The following is a 13,842-nucleotide window of genomic DNA, read 5'->3' as shown; positions in this document are numbered from 1 at the left end:
CTTCAATGGACTTTTTAAAAAAAATACTTAACGGAAGTTCTGTTTTATCCTCAATCTGCAATACCACCTATCAATAAAGCTTATTATCTGCCTGATAAATCCTCTAAGACGAATCCAAATGATAATAATCAAGGTCCAGAAATAAATTTGCAGGACTTGCCTGTGTTCTTGGAAGAATCCATTTCGGAAATAACTATTCGGAGGACATTACTGATATCTTTCATTTTCGAGCAAGATGTAAAGGCATTATTAAGAGTTTACTTTAAGAACGCTTTCAAACTGTTTCATGGACAAAAAATCTGGATTTTTCCAGATGTGATTAAAACTCAGGATCGTAGGAGAGCGTTTCTTGTTTACAGAGAAGAGGTTAAAACTATGGGTGCTACTTTTTTACTTGCTTACCCTTGTAAATGCTGTATCAAATATCAAGGGAACAAATACATATTTCTTTGAACCTGACCAGTTGAAAATGTTTATAGATGCCATAAAACTGACCAAATAAGATGTAGAAAGTATTAAGGTTGTGGAAATAACATGGGCAAGAGAACCAGGCCATTTACTTGTTAAATTGAATTCTACTAGTTTATCTTCTTTTATTGATTTATTCTTCCCCCCCTTTTCTAATATTTGTGGTCTAAGAAAGTAGATAATGTTTCAAATTTAAGTTTGTCAGAGGTTTTGCTAAATAACATATTTCTTCTTTAGAGATAATGTTGACCGTCTTGTGATATAGAGGCTTATTTTCGAAAGAGAAAAACGCCCAAATTCCGACCTAAATCGGGAGATGGACGTCTTTCTCTTGTGGGTGCCCAAATCGGTATAATCAAAAGCCGATTTTGGGCGTTTCCAACTGCACTCCGTCGCGGGAACGCATAAAGTTGACAGGGGCGTGTCGGAGGCGTGGTGAAGGCGGGACTGAGGCGTGGTTATCGGCTGAGCAGAGATGTGCGTGCTCGGCCGATAATGGAAAAAAGAAAGGCGTTTTCAGAGAGAATTTAGGTTACTTTTGTTGGACCCGTTTTTTTCACGAACAGGTCCCAAAAAAGTGCCCTAAATGACCAGATGACCACCGGAGGGAACCGGGGATGACCTCCCCTGACTCCCCCAGTGGTCACTAACCCCCTCCCACCAAAAAAAAACCGAATGTTAAACACTTTTTTCCCAACTTGTAAGCCAGCCTCAAATGTCATCACCAGCTCCATGACAGCAGTATGCAGGTCCCCGAAGTAATTTTAGTTTAGTTAGTGCTGTGCGGGACCCATGCAGAGAGGAAAAATCGGAAGAAAAAAAAAAAAAACAAGCAAGTGCAGTCAGGAACGTCTAAATTACCAGGATAGTGAAAGGGGGAATCGAACCAGCAACCTTCTGATTACAAGCTCAGTGCTCTAGCCAGTGCACCACTGATTAGACGTCCTTCCCTTTCCATTAAGTCCCTCCACGTTTCTGTCAGCCAATCACCGCTGTTTAGCTGACACAGCTTGAGGGGTGGTGTTGAAGGTTTTGTGTTCTTATAGAAACAGAAGGAAGCCCATGTGGCCGATAAACGTCGACAGTGTGTGCAAGTCCGAGGCCACATTGGCGCCGTTCTTCTGCGCTTAAATATGATCTTTTCAAGTGAAAATTTTTGAAACACTTGTATTTAGAGGTGCAGAAGAATGGCACTAATGTGTGTTTGCACTTCTGGTCTTGCCTGGCACATGGGCACAAGAGTTTCATGGTAAGCGCTGGTCTTGTGCAAGGCATGTTCCTCCCCTTTGCGTTCACTTTCATTGTGGCATATAATTTGAATACCATCTCCTTGGAGCATTGGAGAGCTAGGTGTCTATACTGTTGGCTTTAGGACCAGACCTTCGACTATTGGGACCCATATGGTTGTCATATTTCTCATCTGGCAAATTATTCTACTCTCACAACCAGTTGTCTAAAAGTCCTCAACTGGAACAAAATGTAATCCCTGTTAACATTATCAGATCTTTCTTTTCATATTTTACATAGTACAATTTTTAGCCCCTTAAAACCCTGCTGCACAAAACCCGAGAAGAAAGGGTGAACTCGTTGGATTTGGGTTTAATAAATTAACAATTAGTTATTATTTACAGCCTCTTTGACTTTCTTTAAAACTCCTCCTCCTTCCTCAGAGTCCTTTCCCTGCTTCAAAGCGCTCTGATTTCTGCAAACTGAACAGCTCAAGGCCACAGTGGGGCAAGAGCTGAGGCGGTGGAGACGTACGTCCTCTCGAGGTTTTATTCTAGTGAATTTGTGAAATATGCTGTTTCACAGTGCCGAGGCCTTATATTCTGCTCCGAATGAGGTGGCACTGGTCCGTACCATCCCTCTCTCCCTCAGCAACTGGGCCCTGTCGCCTCTCTCGCGATCCTACCTGACTCCACGCTGCCCTGCAGACGCTCGGCTCCTGGCACTCTCCATCTCCCGTTGCTAAGCACTTGGCTGCTGGCTCTTCTTCTCTCTAACCCGCCGCATTCAAACTGAAGGCAACCACAGATACATACAGTCCCGTTCGGATCCTAGCAACCGCACCCTGCAGCAACAGCACGCGCCATTGGCCAGGAGCCATGAAGCGTCAAAGACGATTGGCTGCTGCACGAATGCGGCGTCTGTGTATTCTAGGCTATATTACTGAAGAAGAACCCCTCCTCGTTACAATGAGCATGCTTGAAAGGAGAGCGGGGTGTTTTTTTCTACGTGTATCTATATGCACCAGAATGCAAACTTTATGGAGCGTAGCCACGGGCGGGCCTGTGCCCACCCTCGCCCAGCAGTGTTCAATCCTGACAGTGATTCCGGTCGCAGTCGCAAGGAGATTGTTGAACTTGAGCGGCAGCCGGCAGGCAGCGTGTGGGAATCGCTGCGACTGCGAGCCGAGCCGGCGACCGGAATCGCTGTCAGGAACACTGCTGCTGAGTGGGCCTGCAAGGAGGGTGAGGGAAGACGGGGGACAGCAGCTGCACAGGGGGAACGGAAGATGGAAAGATGTGTGTGAGGAAGAGAGAGGTGATTGGCAACAAGGATTGTAAGTGAGGCAGTGGACAAAAGAAATTGTTAATTCTGTTTAAAGCTTGGTGTTTAAATTCTATTTCAACTTTTCACCCTGCAAGTAAAGTGAAGGAATGTCATCTGGTTTAGATTCTCAAATGTCTAACTTTTGCTGGGCTAAAGGTTAGAAAGGTCAGTGAGAAATGAAACTCTGTCCCTTTTTGAGTGATGGATTGCTAATGCTACCACATATGGATACCATTATGAACAAGGCATGTTGCAGACATATTGTAGAAAATGCTTAGAAGGAAACAGGTTAGATATAGATATTATAGATACCATTATAAATATTTAGAATATGTCTTATAAGAATTCTGATTTCTGTTTATTGTAGAATATGTTTTATTCTGTGTAATTAATAATTCTATGTAGAATGTCTGTTCAATTCAGTGTGACTCTCAAGTAAGACTGCAGTTGAAAAGGTCATCATCTGGTTTGAATTATCTACAGTCCTAGCGAGTTCTGTGAAGGAAGCTAATAGGTGAAAAAGGTCAGAAAAAGTCAACTTCCTTGATGGATTATAGTAAAATGTAGGACTGGTTTTTCTGAAAGTAATAACTGATATGTATGCCATTAAGTAAGATTGGCCCTTGACCCCTTAATGAATGCCAGAGTTCAGTTAGCAGTTAGTATGAAGTTGACTAGGAATATGAGAATAATAAATGTCAGACTGGCCTCTTAGCCCCTAAATGAACCCAGTTTAATTTATGACTGGGATTATGTGAATAATAATAAAATGCAAGAGTTCTGGTGCCCAATTGTCTAGCGTGAGAGGCCCCAAGTCATAGGTCAGTTTAGGACATCTGAAACCTATGTAACTGATATTTTGGAAATATATGTATAGAGATGATTGGTTCAGACAGGGTAATTAATCTATTCTTTACCATCTGGAAAGTAAGGGGGGCTAGGAGGGGGTTAGAACTGTATATAACTGGGAGCAGAGGCAGCTTACGTTGAAACAGTCAGAAGAAGGAGCTGAGAAGGAGAGAAGAGAACTGAAGAGGACAGACAGAAGCCACAAGATCCAGAGAGCTGAGAAAGAGAAGAAGAGACTTAATGCTGATGTCCTACTTTGTTTGCTGGCAAATAAAGAAGATTTCTCCCTCATTCTGGTGTGTGCTGTTTGACTTCTGAAGTACCACAGATTCTGCTAACACTAGTGGTAATTCCTGCAACAGTAAGTAGATCTGAAACAGATCAGAACTCATGTTGTGTGTGTGAGAAGGCATACAGGATTGGAAGGTGAAGATGAGGAATGGGGAGAGAATATGGGGAAAAGGATAGAGGGATATGGATACCAAGGGAGCCGGAAGAAGCAAGGGATGAATTACTTCCTTTAACATGCCTGCTCTTTTAGTTTCCTTGTGATTACAGTTATCTCCTACTGTAATCCCAGTATTTCTCCTGTTTATCACCCCCTTCCCCGTTCCGTTCCTTTCCTCCCCCTACTTGTCTGCTCTTTACCTCTCCCTTTATTGCCCTACTTCTTTCTCTCTCCTCCTAACTCTTGCTCATATCTTTTCTCCCTGTGTTTACACATCTTCACTCCTCTCTCCCCGCTACTGAAATCCTAATTGATCATCTGCTTCCATCCCTGAAATCCCTTCTCCTCCCTTATGTATACCTAAGATCCTTCAACCGGAAATCCAGCAATGAACATGCACAGAGGGGAGGGAAGATGGAAAGATGAGGCATGGTGGGTGGGGGCGATGCTGCACGGGGAAGAAGGGAGAGATGCAGCGGAGGGGTGAGGAAGGGGGAAGTCTTGGCTGCATATGAGGTGGAGGGGAGGGAGACATGCTGCATAGAGAGGGGATAGGTGGTGAGAGGGAGAAAATGGTGGGCATAGGGGTGGAGAGGAGGGAGAAATGGTGGGCATAGGGGTGGAGGGAAGGGAGAGACATGATGGTAGAGGGGAGGAAGGTAGAGATGCTGTATGGGAAGGGGAGATAGATGTTAGACCCAGAACACAAAGCAGAGGGAGAGAGAGATGGTGGACAGTGGGAATGAGAGGGGAAGATAGACATGGGGGTGGATGAGAGGGAGGGGGAGGTACATAGTAGGTGGTGAGGGGGGAAAATGGGCCATGGGGGAGAGGACAGGAATGAAGAGAGAAGAGGCAGGAAAATATAAGGCTACCAGGGTGGGGTGGGGAGGCGATCAGATGCGGGTTGGGTGGAGGGAGGAAGACGATGGGAATGGTGGAACCCTGTGGGAGAGGCCAAGGGGGGAGGAGGGGGTGGCAAGGAAATGAATGAGAGAGAGTGAGTGATTACAGAGGGTAGAAATATGGTAATGGGGAGTAGATAAAAGAGAAAGTAGGGATGGGGAGGAGTAAGATGGGGAATGGGAGAGCTAGTGGGTGAAAGAAGAAGATGGAAATTTGATAGGTAGTTGAAAAGTAAAAAGGAGACGAAGAAGGGTAAGAGAGAGGCAGAAAAGAGCTAAAAAGGAATGATCAATATGTCAGAGGCAGGAATAATGAGGGAACAGATAGGAGAGAGGAGAAAAGACAAATGGACTGCAGCCACTTGAAGAAGAATTAGACGACAGAGAGGAAAGCAAAAAAGAGAAATTGGAACCAGCAAGATGGAAAAATAAAATGTCCAGACAAGAAAGGTAGAAACAAAGCATTTTATTTTGAATGTTTTAAATGGAATATGTTAGCTTTTGGAAATGTGCATAGCAAATGTCTTTCTTGGAACAACAAACATACTCTGAAATGTCTATATGCAAATGCTAGGAGTCTAAGAAATAAGATGGGAGAGTTGGAATATATTGCACTAAATGAAAAATTGGATATAATAGGCATTACTGAGACCTGGTGGAAGGAGGATAACCAGTGGGACACTGTCATACCGGGGTACAAAGTATATCGTAATGATAGGGTGGACCGGACTGGTGGAGGGGTAGCATTGTATATTAACAAGAGCCTTGACTCAGATAGAGTACAAATTCAGCAGGACACAAATCACACCTTTGAATCATTGTGGGTTGAAATTCCATGTATAAAAGGGGAAAAAAACGGTGATAGGAGTGTACTACCATCCGCCTCGCCAGGATGAGCAGGTAGACGCAGAAATGATAAAAGAAATCAGAGACGCGAACAAAATGGGCAATGTGATAATAATGGGTGACTTCAATTATCCAAATATAGACTGGGTAAATGTAACATCGGGACACGCTACAGAGGTACAATTCCTTGATGAAATCAAGGACAGCTTTATGGAGCAGCTGGTGCAGGAGCCGACGAGAGAAGGAAAAATTCTAGACTTGGTCCTTAGTGGAGCGCATGATCTGGTGAGTAACGTTATGGTACTGGGGCCGCTTGATAACAGTGATCATAATATGATCAGTTTTGATATCGACCTTGAAGTAACTGTACACAGAAAGTCAAATACGTTAGCGTTTAACTTTAAAAAAGGAGACTATGATAAAATGAGAAGAACGGTAAAAAGAAAAACTTAGGGGGGGCAACTGAGAGAGTAAAAACTGTACAACAGGCATGGACGCTGTTCAAAAATACCATCCTGGAGGCCCAGGCCATACATATTCCGCAAATTAGAAAAGAAAGACGGAAGTCCAGAAGACAGCCGGCCTGGTTGAAAACTGAGGTGAAGGAAGCTATTAGGGCTAAAAGAAACGCCTTCAGAAAATGGAAGAAGGAACCGTCTGAAAATAACAAGAAGCAGCATAAGGAGTGTCAAAGCAAATGCAAGACGCAGATAAAGAAGGCCAAGAGGGATTACGAAAAAAAAGATAGCATTAGAGGCAAAAAAACATAGTAAAAAATTTTTTCGGTATATTAAAAGCAGGAAGCTGGCAAAAGAATCAGTTGGGCCGGTGGATGACCGAGGGGTAAAAGGGGCGATCAAAGAAGACAAAGACGTAGCAGCGAGACTGAATGAATTCTTTGCTTCGGTCTTCACCGAGGAAGATTTGGGTGGGATACCGGTATCGGAAATGGTATTTCAAGCGGACGAGTCGGAGAAACTTACTGACTTCATGGTAAACCTGGAGGACGTAATGGGGCAGTTCAGCAAACTGAAGAGTAGCAAATCTCCTGGACCGGATGGTATTCATCCTAGAGTACTGATAGAACTGAAAAATGAGCTTGTGGAGCTACTGCTAGTGATATGCAACTTATCCTTAAAATCGAGCGTGGTACCGGAAGATTGGAGGGTGGCCAACGTAACGCCGATTTTTTAAAAAGGCTCCAGGGGAGATCCGGGAAATTATAGACCGGTGAGTCTGACGTCAGTGCCAGGGAAAATGGTAGAGGCTATTATTAAAAACAAAATTACAGAGCACATCCGAGGACATGGATTACTGAGACCAAGTCAGCACAGCTTTTGTGTGGGGAAATCTTGCCTGACCAATTTACTTCAATTCTTTGAAGGAGTAAACAAACATGTGGACAAAGGGGAACCGGTTGATATTGTGTATCTGGATTTTCAAAAGGCGTTTGACAAGGTACCTCATGAAAGGCTACAGAGGAAATTGGAGAGTCATGGGATAGGAGGAAATGTCCTATTGTGGATTAAAAACTGGTTGAAGGATAGGAAACAGAGAGTGGGGTTAAATGGTCAGTATTCACAATGGAGAAGGGTAGTTAGTGGGGTTCCTCATGGGTCTGTGCTAGGACCGCTGCTTTTTAATATATTTATAAATGATTTAGAGATAGGAGTAGCTAGCGAGGTAATTAAATTTGCTGATGACACAAAGTTATTCAATGTTGTTAAATCACGACAGGATTGTGAAAAATTACAAGAGGACCTTATGAGACTGGGAGACTGGGCGGCTAGATGGCAGATGACGTTTAATGTGAGCAAGTGCAAGATGATGCGTGTGGGAAAAAAGAACCCAAATTATAGCTACGTCATGCAAGGTTCCACGTTAGGAGTTACGGACCAAGAAAGGGATCTGGGTGTCGTCGTCGTCGATAATACGCTGAAACCTTCTGCTCAGTGTGCTGCTGCAACTAGGAAAGCGAATAGAATGTTGGGTATTATTAGGAAAGGTATGGAAAACAGGTGTGAGGATGTTATAATGCCGTTGTATCGCTCCATGGTGCGACCGCACCTTGAGTATTGTGTTCAATTCTGGTCGCCGCATCTCAAGAAAGATATAGTAGAATTGGAAAAGGTGCAGCGAAGGGCGACTAAAATGATAGCGGGGATGGGACGACTTCCCTATGAAGAAAGATTAAGGATGCTAGGGCTATTCGGCTTGGAGAAGAGACGGCTGAGGGGAGACATGATAGAGGTATATAAAATAATGAGTGGAGTGGAACAGATGGATGTGAAGCGTCTGTTCTCGCTTTCCAAAAATACTAGGACTAGGGGGCATGCGATGAAACTACAATGTAGTAAATTTAAAACAAATCGGAGAAAATTTTTCTTCACCCAACGTATAATTAAACTCTGGAATTTGTTGCCGGAGAAAGTGGTGAAGGCGGTTAGCTTAGCAGAGTTTAAAAAGGGGTTGGACGGTTTCCTAAAGGACAAGTCCATAAACCGCTACTAAATGGACTTGGGAAACATCCAAAATTCCAGGAATAACATGTATAGAATGCTTGTACGTTTGGGAAGCTTGCCAGGTGCCCTTGGCCTGGATTGGCCGCTGTCGTGGACAGGATGCTGGGCTTGATGGACCCTTGGTCTTTTCCCAGTGTGCCATTACTTATGTACTTATGTACTTATTGTGTTCTGTAGAAAAGGAAATGCATCTCTGTTTTATGTCTCCAGTGTTGCAGTAATGCTATGTTTAACTTCTTAGGGTTCCCTTTCAATTTTTGTCTAAATATTTTTATTTCTAATTTGTGATCCCTTGTTCTATATTTGGTGAGGGTCTGTTGGTATGATAATAATAGCAGGTGGGAGATTGGAGAGGAGGCAAAGAGGAGTGGGAATCGGGGAGGGGAGCCCTCCTTTATTTTCTGACCTGGGCCAAGTAGGTCTAACACCAGTCCTAACCCTTGCTGTATAGCTGGTGAGGATTCCCAGGCATCTCCAACTAAGGACCTCCTCCAAAGGCAGCCAGAACTCCCTTCTACCAAGCTCTGGCAACAGCATCCTTGAGCCATCGACAGCTAAGCATGTGTGGGGTGCTGCCATCAGTGGCTTAGGGTCATTGCTGCTGCCTGCCAAGCTTGGTAAAAGAGAGTTCTGGCCACCTTCAGAGAAAGTCTTCAGCCGACTGAGCTTGAGGATCCTCATTAGCTAAAGTATTTATATTTTGAAGTGGAGGTAGGGCGGAGCAGAGAAACTTTTGTGCCCACCCACTTTGGGCTCAGGCCCACCCAAAACTGGCTGTCTGGCTACACCACTGAAAAACACAATTGTTTGTTACAGCATTACAAAATAAAAATGAGTAGAGAGGTGTGGTAGCCGTGTTATTCCACTTTTAAAGGTAATCAATAAAAATAAAACATGGAAAAGAAAATAAGATGATACCTTTTTTATTGAACATAACTTAATACATTTCTTGATTAGCTTTGAAGGTAGCCCTTCTTCGTCAGATCGGAAATATGCAAATGTTGGTAGATGACAGTATATATAAGTGAAACATCAAAGCATTTCAGTGACAGTCTAACAGGATGTGGGTGGATAGGTGAGAGTCAGGAAGAGTTGGGTGGATGAGGGGCGGGGAGATATGTATGGAGATAGGTGGGTGACAAAGTAGTACAATTTTATGGTTTATAATGGGCTACAAAACCCAGATCTTTGTTAAGTCCTGTCTGGTGGGTGTCAAAATATTTAATCATTCTGACTTCAAAGGTCTTACATTCTTGTATTGTTTTAAAGTTCCCTTTCAGGATTATTACCATTAAATCACTGGTACAGTGTTCTGGTTTTGTAAAGTGCTGCCCCATAGAGGTGACATCCTGATTGGTACTAGCTTTTTTCATATGGTGTCTATGTAAATTAAATCTCTTCTTTAGCATCTGACTTGTTTCTCCAATGTAGCAGCCTTCATTGCATTTTTTACACTGAATGATATATACCACATTGGAAGATGAGCACGTGAAAGATTCCTTAATGTTGAATATTTTTCCATTGTGAATGACCGTGGAGTCCTGTGAAATGTTTTGGCATAGTTTGCAGCTGGATATATTGCAAGGATGTGTGCCATTCTCTTCTTTTTGAGTCTGTGTTGGGAGCTTACTTCTAATTAGCTTGTGTTTTTTGTTGGGTGGCTGTCGGAAGGCCAGCACTGGTAGGGATGGGAATATCTCTTTCAGTAATTCATCCTCCTGGAGTATAGGCTGTAGATCTTTTATGATTTTTCTTAATTTTTCCAGTTCTGGGTTGTATGTCACTATAAGGGGAATTCTGTCTGTGGCTTTTTTTTTTCTTTGTACTGTAGCAGATTTTCCCTGGGTGTTTTGAGGGAGGGGGCAATATTCTTGGAGGTTATTTGGGGGTTGTAGCCTTTCTTTTCAAAGGATGCAGTCTGGATTTCAAGGTGTCTGTCTCTGTCCCCTAGGTCAGAGCAGATACGGTGGTACCTTGTGGCTTGGCTGTAAATAATGGATCTTTTTGTATGTGAAGGATGGAAGCTGGAGTTGTGGAGGTAGCTGCATTTGTCTGTGGGTTTCTTGTATATGGATGTTTGTATATACCCATCGCTGAATGAGAATGTGGTGTCCAAAAAAGATGACTTTTTCTGGGGAGTAGTCAATTTTGAATCTGATTGTAGGATGGTATGTATTGAAGGAATTGTAAAATTGCTTCACAAATAATGGGCACTGCGATGGGCACCAGGACAGCACCCCAATATGCCAACCTCTTTATGGCTGAGCTAGAAGACATTTCTGAATACATACCAGACCAAACCCCTAAAATACTACCGGTACATCGATGACATGATAGAGATATACTGAAGGCAGAAGGGGCTAGCTGTCCAAGGTCACTATGTCTTTTCAGTGTTCTCTATCTCCACCTGCTGGTAGGCGGATACAACCCATCAGTTAATGGATTCATCTGCTGCTGATGACAAGGAATATCCCTTTGTACAGCTCTGGAAAAGGAGAAAAGCGAATTACTGGAAGCCCTGGGGCAACAGGCCAAGAAAATAGAGGAGTTGCAGGCTAACCTCCTAGCCAGTGAGGCTGAAAGAGATACCCAGCATCTAGAAGTCAAGGAATTCCAGTCCTTGGGGGACTGTCTAAACAACCAGGAAGAGACTATTCAGTTGTGAGTTCAAGTAGCCCTGATGGAATCTTCCCTTGTATCCCTGCAAAAACAATATAAGGAATTGGAGGAAGCAAAAGAATTTATCTAGACAGTTGTGGGGCAATGTGATAAAGTTTGGTGGAAAGAAGCCAGCTACAGAAGGTCCTTAAGCAGCAGACCCTTTTCATGGAAGAAGGGTGTGATGATGAAAACCAGATCAAAAAGGGTTATCAAGACTTGGTTGACCAAAAAAGCAATTGGGAACAGGAAAAGTAGGAGATGATCTCTAAACTACAAATTTTGCAGCATTAATTAGAGTGGGCAGTGCTAGCTAAGTACCCTGTGCAGCTGACCACGGAGACCCCAGATCAGGAATTAAAGGGGCTAATGGACCAGATTGGCATACTGACGGCCCAGACTCAATTCTATCAGGCTCAAATGGAGGCTGCAAGCCTGGAAGTCAGGCAGTTGCAGCAAGCACTGGCAACCTCAGTACCCCTATGGCAGTATACAGAACTGCAAGGACAATTGACTGGGATTAGCTGGGGTCATAATAGGACACTAGCACAAGTCCATATGTTGGCAAGCCTACATAAGTACCTAAGTGTTACCACACTAGGAAAGATCAAAGGTCCATCAAGCCCAGCATCCTGTTTTCAACAGTGGCCAATCCAGGTTACAAGTACCTAGTAAGATCCCTGTACAATGCATTTTATGCTGCATATCCTAGAAATAAGCAGTGGATTTTCCCCAAGTCCATCTTAATAATGGCTTATGGACTTTTCTTATAGGAAGCTATCCAAACCTTTTTTAAACCCCTGCTTTACAATTTGTTTTAAATGTACTACTTTGTAGTTTCATTGTGTGCCCTCTAGTTCTAGTATTTTTGGAAAGAGCAAACAAGTGATTCATGTCTACGCATTCCACTCTACTCATTATTTTATAGTCCTCTATCATATCTTCCCTCGGCCATCTTTTCTGCAAGGCAAAGAGCTCTAGCCACTTTAGCCTTTCTTCATAGGGAAGTCGTCCCATCCCCTTCATCAGTTTTGTTGCCCTTCTCTGTACCTTTTCTAATTCCACTATATTGGAAGATTTTGGGCGTCCTCAACTGCTTACTGTCGCAGGGACGACCAAAATTCATGGGGGCATGTTGGCATCATACCGAAGGTGGGACTGGGGCGTGATTTAGAGATGGGGGTCCTCGGCCAATAATGGAAAAAAGAAGGGCGTCCCGAACTGACCAGATGACCACTGGAGGGAATAGGGGATCACCTCCCCTTACTCCCCCAGTGGTCACCAACTCCCTTCCACCCCAAAAAAAATTTAAAAAAATTTTATTTTCCAGCCTCTGTGCAAGCCTCAAATGTCATACATACCCAGCTCCCTCACAGCAGTATGCAGGTCCTTGGAGCAGTTTTGAGTGGGTGCAGTGCACTTCCAGGCGGACCCAGGCCTATCCCCCCCCCCTACCTGTTACACTTGTGATGGTAAATGTTAAGCCCTCCAACCCCCCCCCCCCCAAAACCCACTGTACCCACATGTAGGTGCCCCCCGTCACCCCTTAAGGCTATGGTAGTGGTGTACAGTTGTGTGGAGTGGGATTTAGGGGGGGGGGGGTTGGAGGGCTCAGCACTGAAGGTAAGGGAGCTATGCAGCTGGGAGCAATTTGTGAAGTCCACTGCAGTGCCCCCTAGGGTGCCCAGTTGGTGTTCTGGCATGTGAGGGGGACCAGTGCACTATGAATAGTGGCTCCTCCCACGACCAAATAGCTTGGAGTTGGTCGTTTTTGAAATGAGTGTGTTCGGTTTCCATTATCGCCAAAAACCGTGGACGACCATCTCAAAAACAACCTAAGGACGACCATCTCTAAGGCCAACCTAAATTTCATGATTTGGGCGTCCCCGACCGCATTATCGAAACGAAAGATAGATGCCCATCTTGTTTCGATAATACGGGTTGCCCTGCCCCTTTACGGGACCGTCCTGGGAGCACGCCCTCATAACTTGGGCGCCCCGTTCGATTATGCCCCTCCATGGGTAGCTTCTCTATTTTTGTGACAAACGTTTGATATTTTTTTTAAGTTGGTTTGGTTGTTTTTGTTTTGTTTTTTAATAGCAAAACAGTGAACCAAGGCACCTTTCTATGCACATACTAAATGAAAATAAATAACACTTACTAATTACAGAAAAGTGCAAACTGTCTTCAGAATCTACAAGGAATGCAACCTCAGCCACTTAAACTCAAAGTGTGGCCTGTTACCTCTTTTAGCATTCTGTGCTTAGAAATGAACATAGCATGCTTTGTTATATTTCATGTCCATGTCTAACAAACACCAGCAGATATACATTACAAAAAAGCTGACATATTCTAATCATGACATAGAAGGTAAAATTATGTATCATACCTGATAATTTTCTTTCCATTAATCATAGCTGATCAATCCATAGACTGGTGGGTTGTGTCCATCTACCAGCAGGTGGAGATAGAGAGCAAAGCTTTTGCCTCCCTATATGTGGTCATGTGCTGCCGGAAACTCCTCAGTATGTCGATATCAAAGCTCCATCTGCAGGACTCAGCACTTAGAGAATTACACCCACAAAGGGACACT

At 43.7% G+C, this 13,842-nt stretch overlaps 2 protein-coding genes across 2 annotated transcripts in view; one reads left to right on the top strand and one right to left on the bottom strand.

The window, feature by feature from the left end:
* TULP3 (TUB like protein 3) overlaps positions 1–2,497 on the bottom strand; it is a 362,459-nt gene extending 359,962 nt beyond the window's left edge. Inside the window, exon 1 of the mRNA XM_030214120.1 lies at positions 2,381–2,497. Within this exon, the coding sequence (XP_030069980.1) occupies positions 2,381–2,427 (47 nt within the window). The 5' untranslated portion in view covers positions 2,428–2,497. The remainder of the gene's footprint in view (positions 1–2,380) is intronic.
* A 441-nt stretch (positions 2,498–2,938) lies between these two features.
* FOXM1 (forkhead box M1) overlaps positions 2,939–13,842 on the top strand; it is a 133,384-nt gene continuing 122,480 nt past the window's right edge. Inside the window, exon 1 of the mRNA XM_030213878.1 lies at positions 2,939–3,031. The gene's annotated coding sequence lies outside the window, so the exon portion shown is untranslated. The remainder of the gene's footprint in view (positions 3,032–13,842) is intronic.

The sequence above is a fragment of the Microcaecilia unicolor genome, chromosome 9 (assembly GCF_901765095.1).
Source record: "Microcaecilia unicolor chromosome 9, aMicUni1.1, whole genome shotgun sequence".
In the NCBI taxonomy this organism is placed as follows: Eukaryota; Metazoa; Chordata; class Amphibia; order Gymnophiona; family Siphonopidae; genus Microcaecilia; species Microcaecilia unicolor.
The sequence above is the reverse complement of the archived record's forward strand: the minus strand, read 5'-3'. Positions and strand labels throughout refer to the sequence as shown.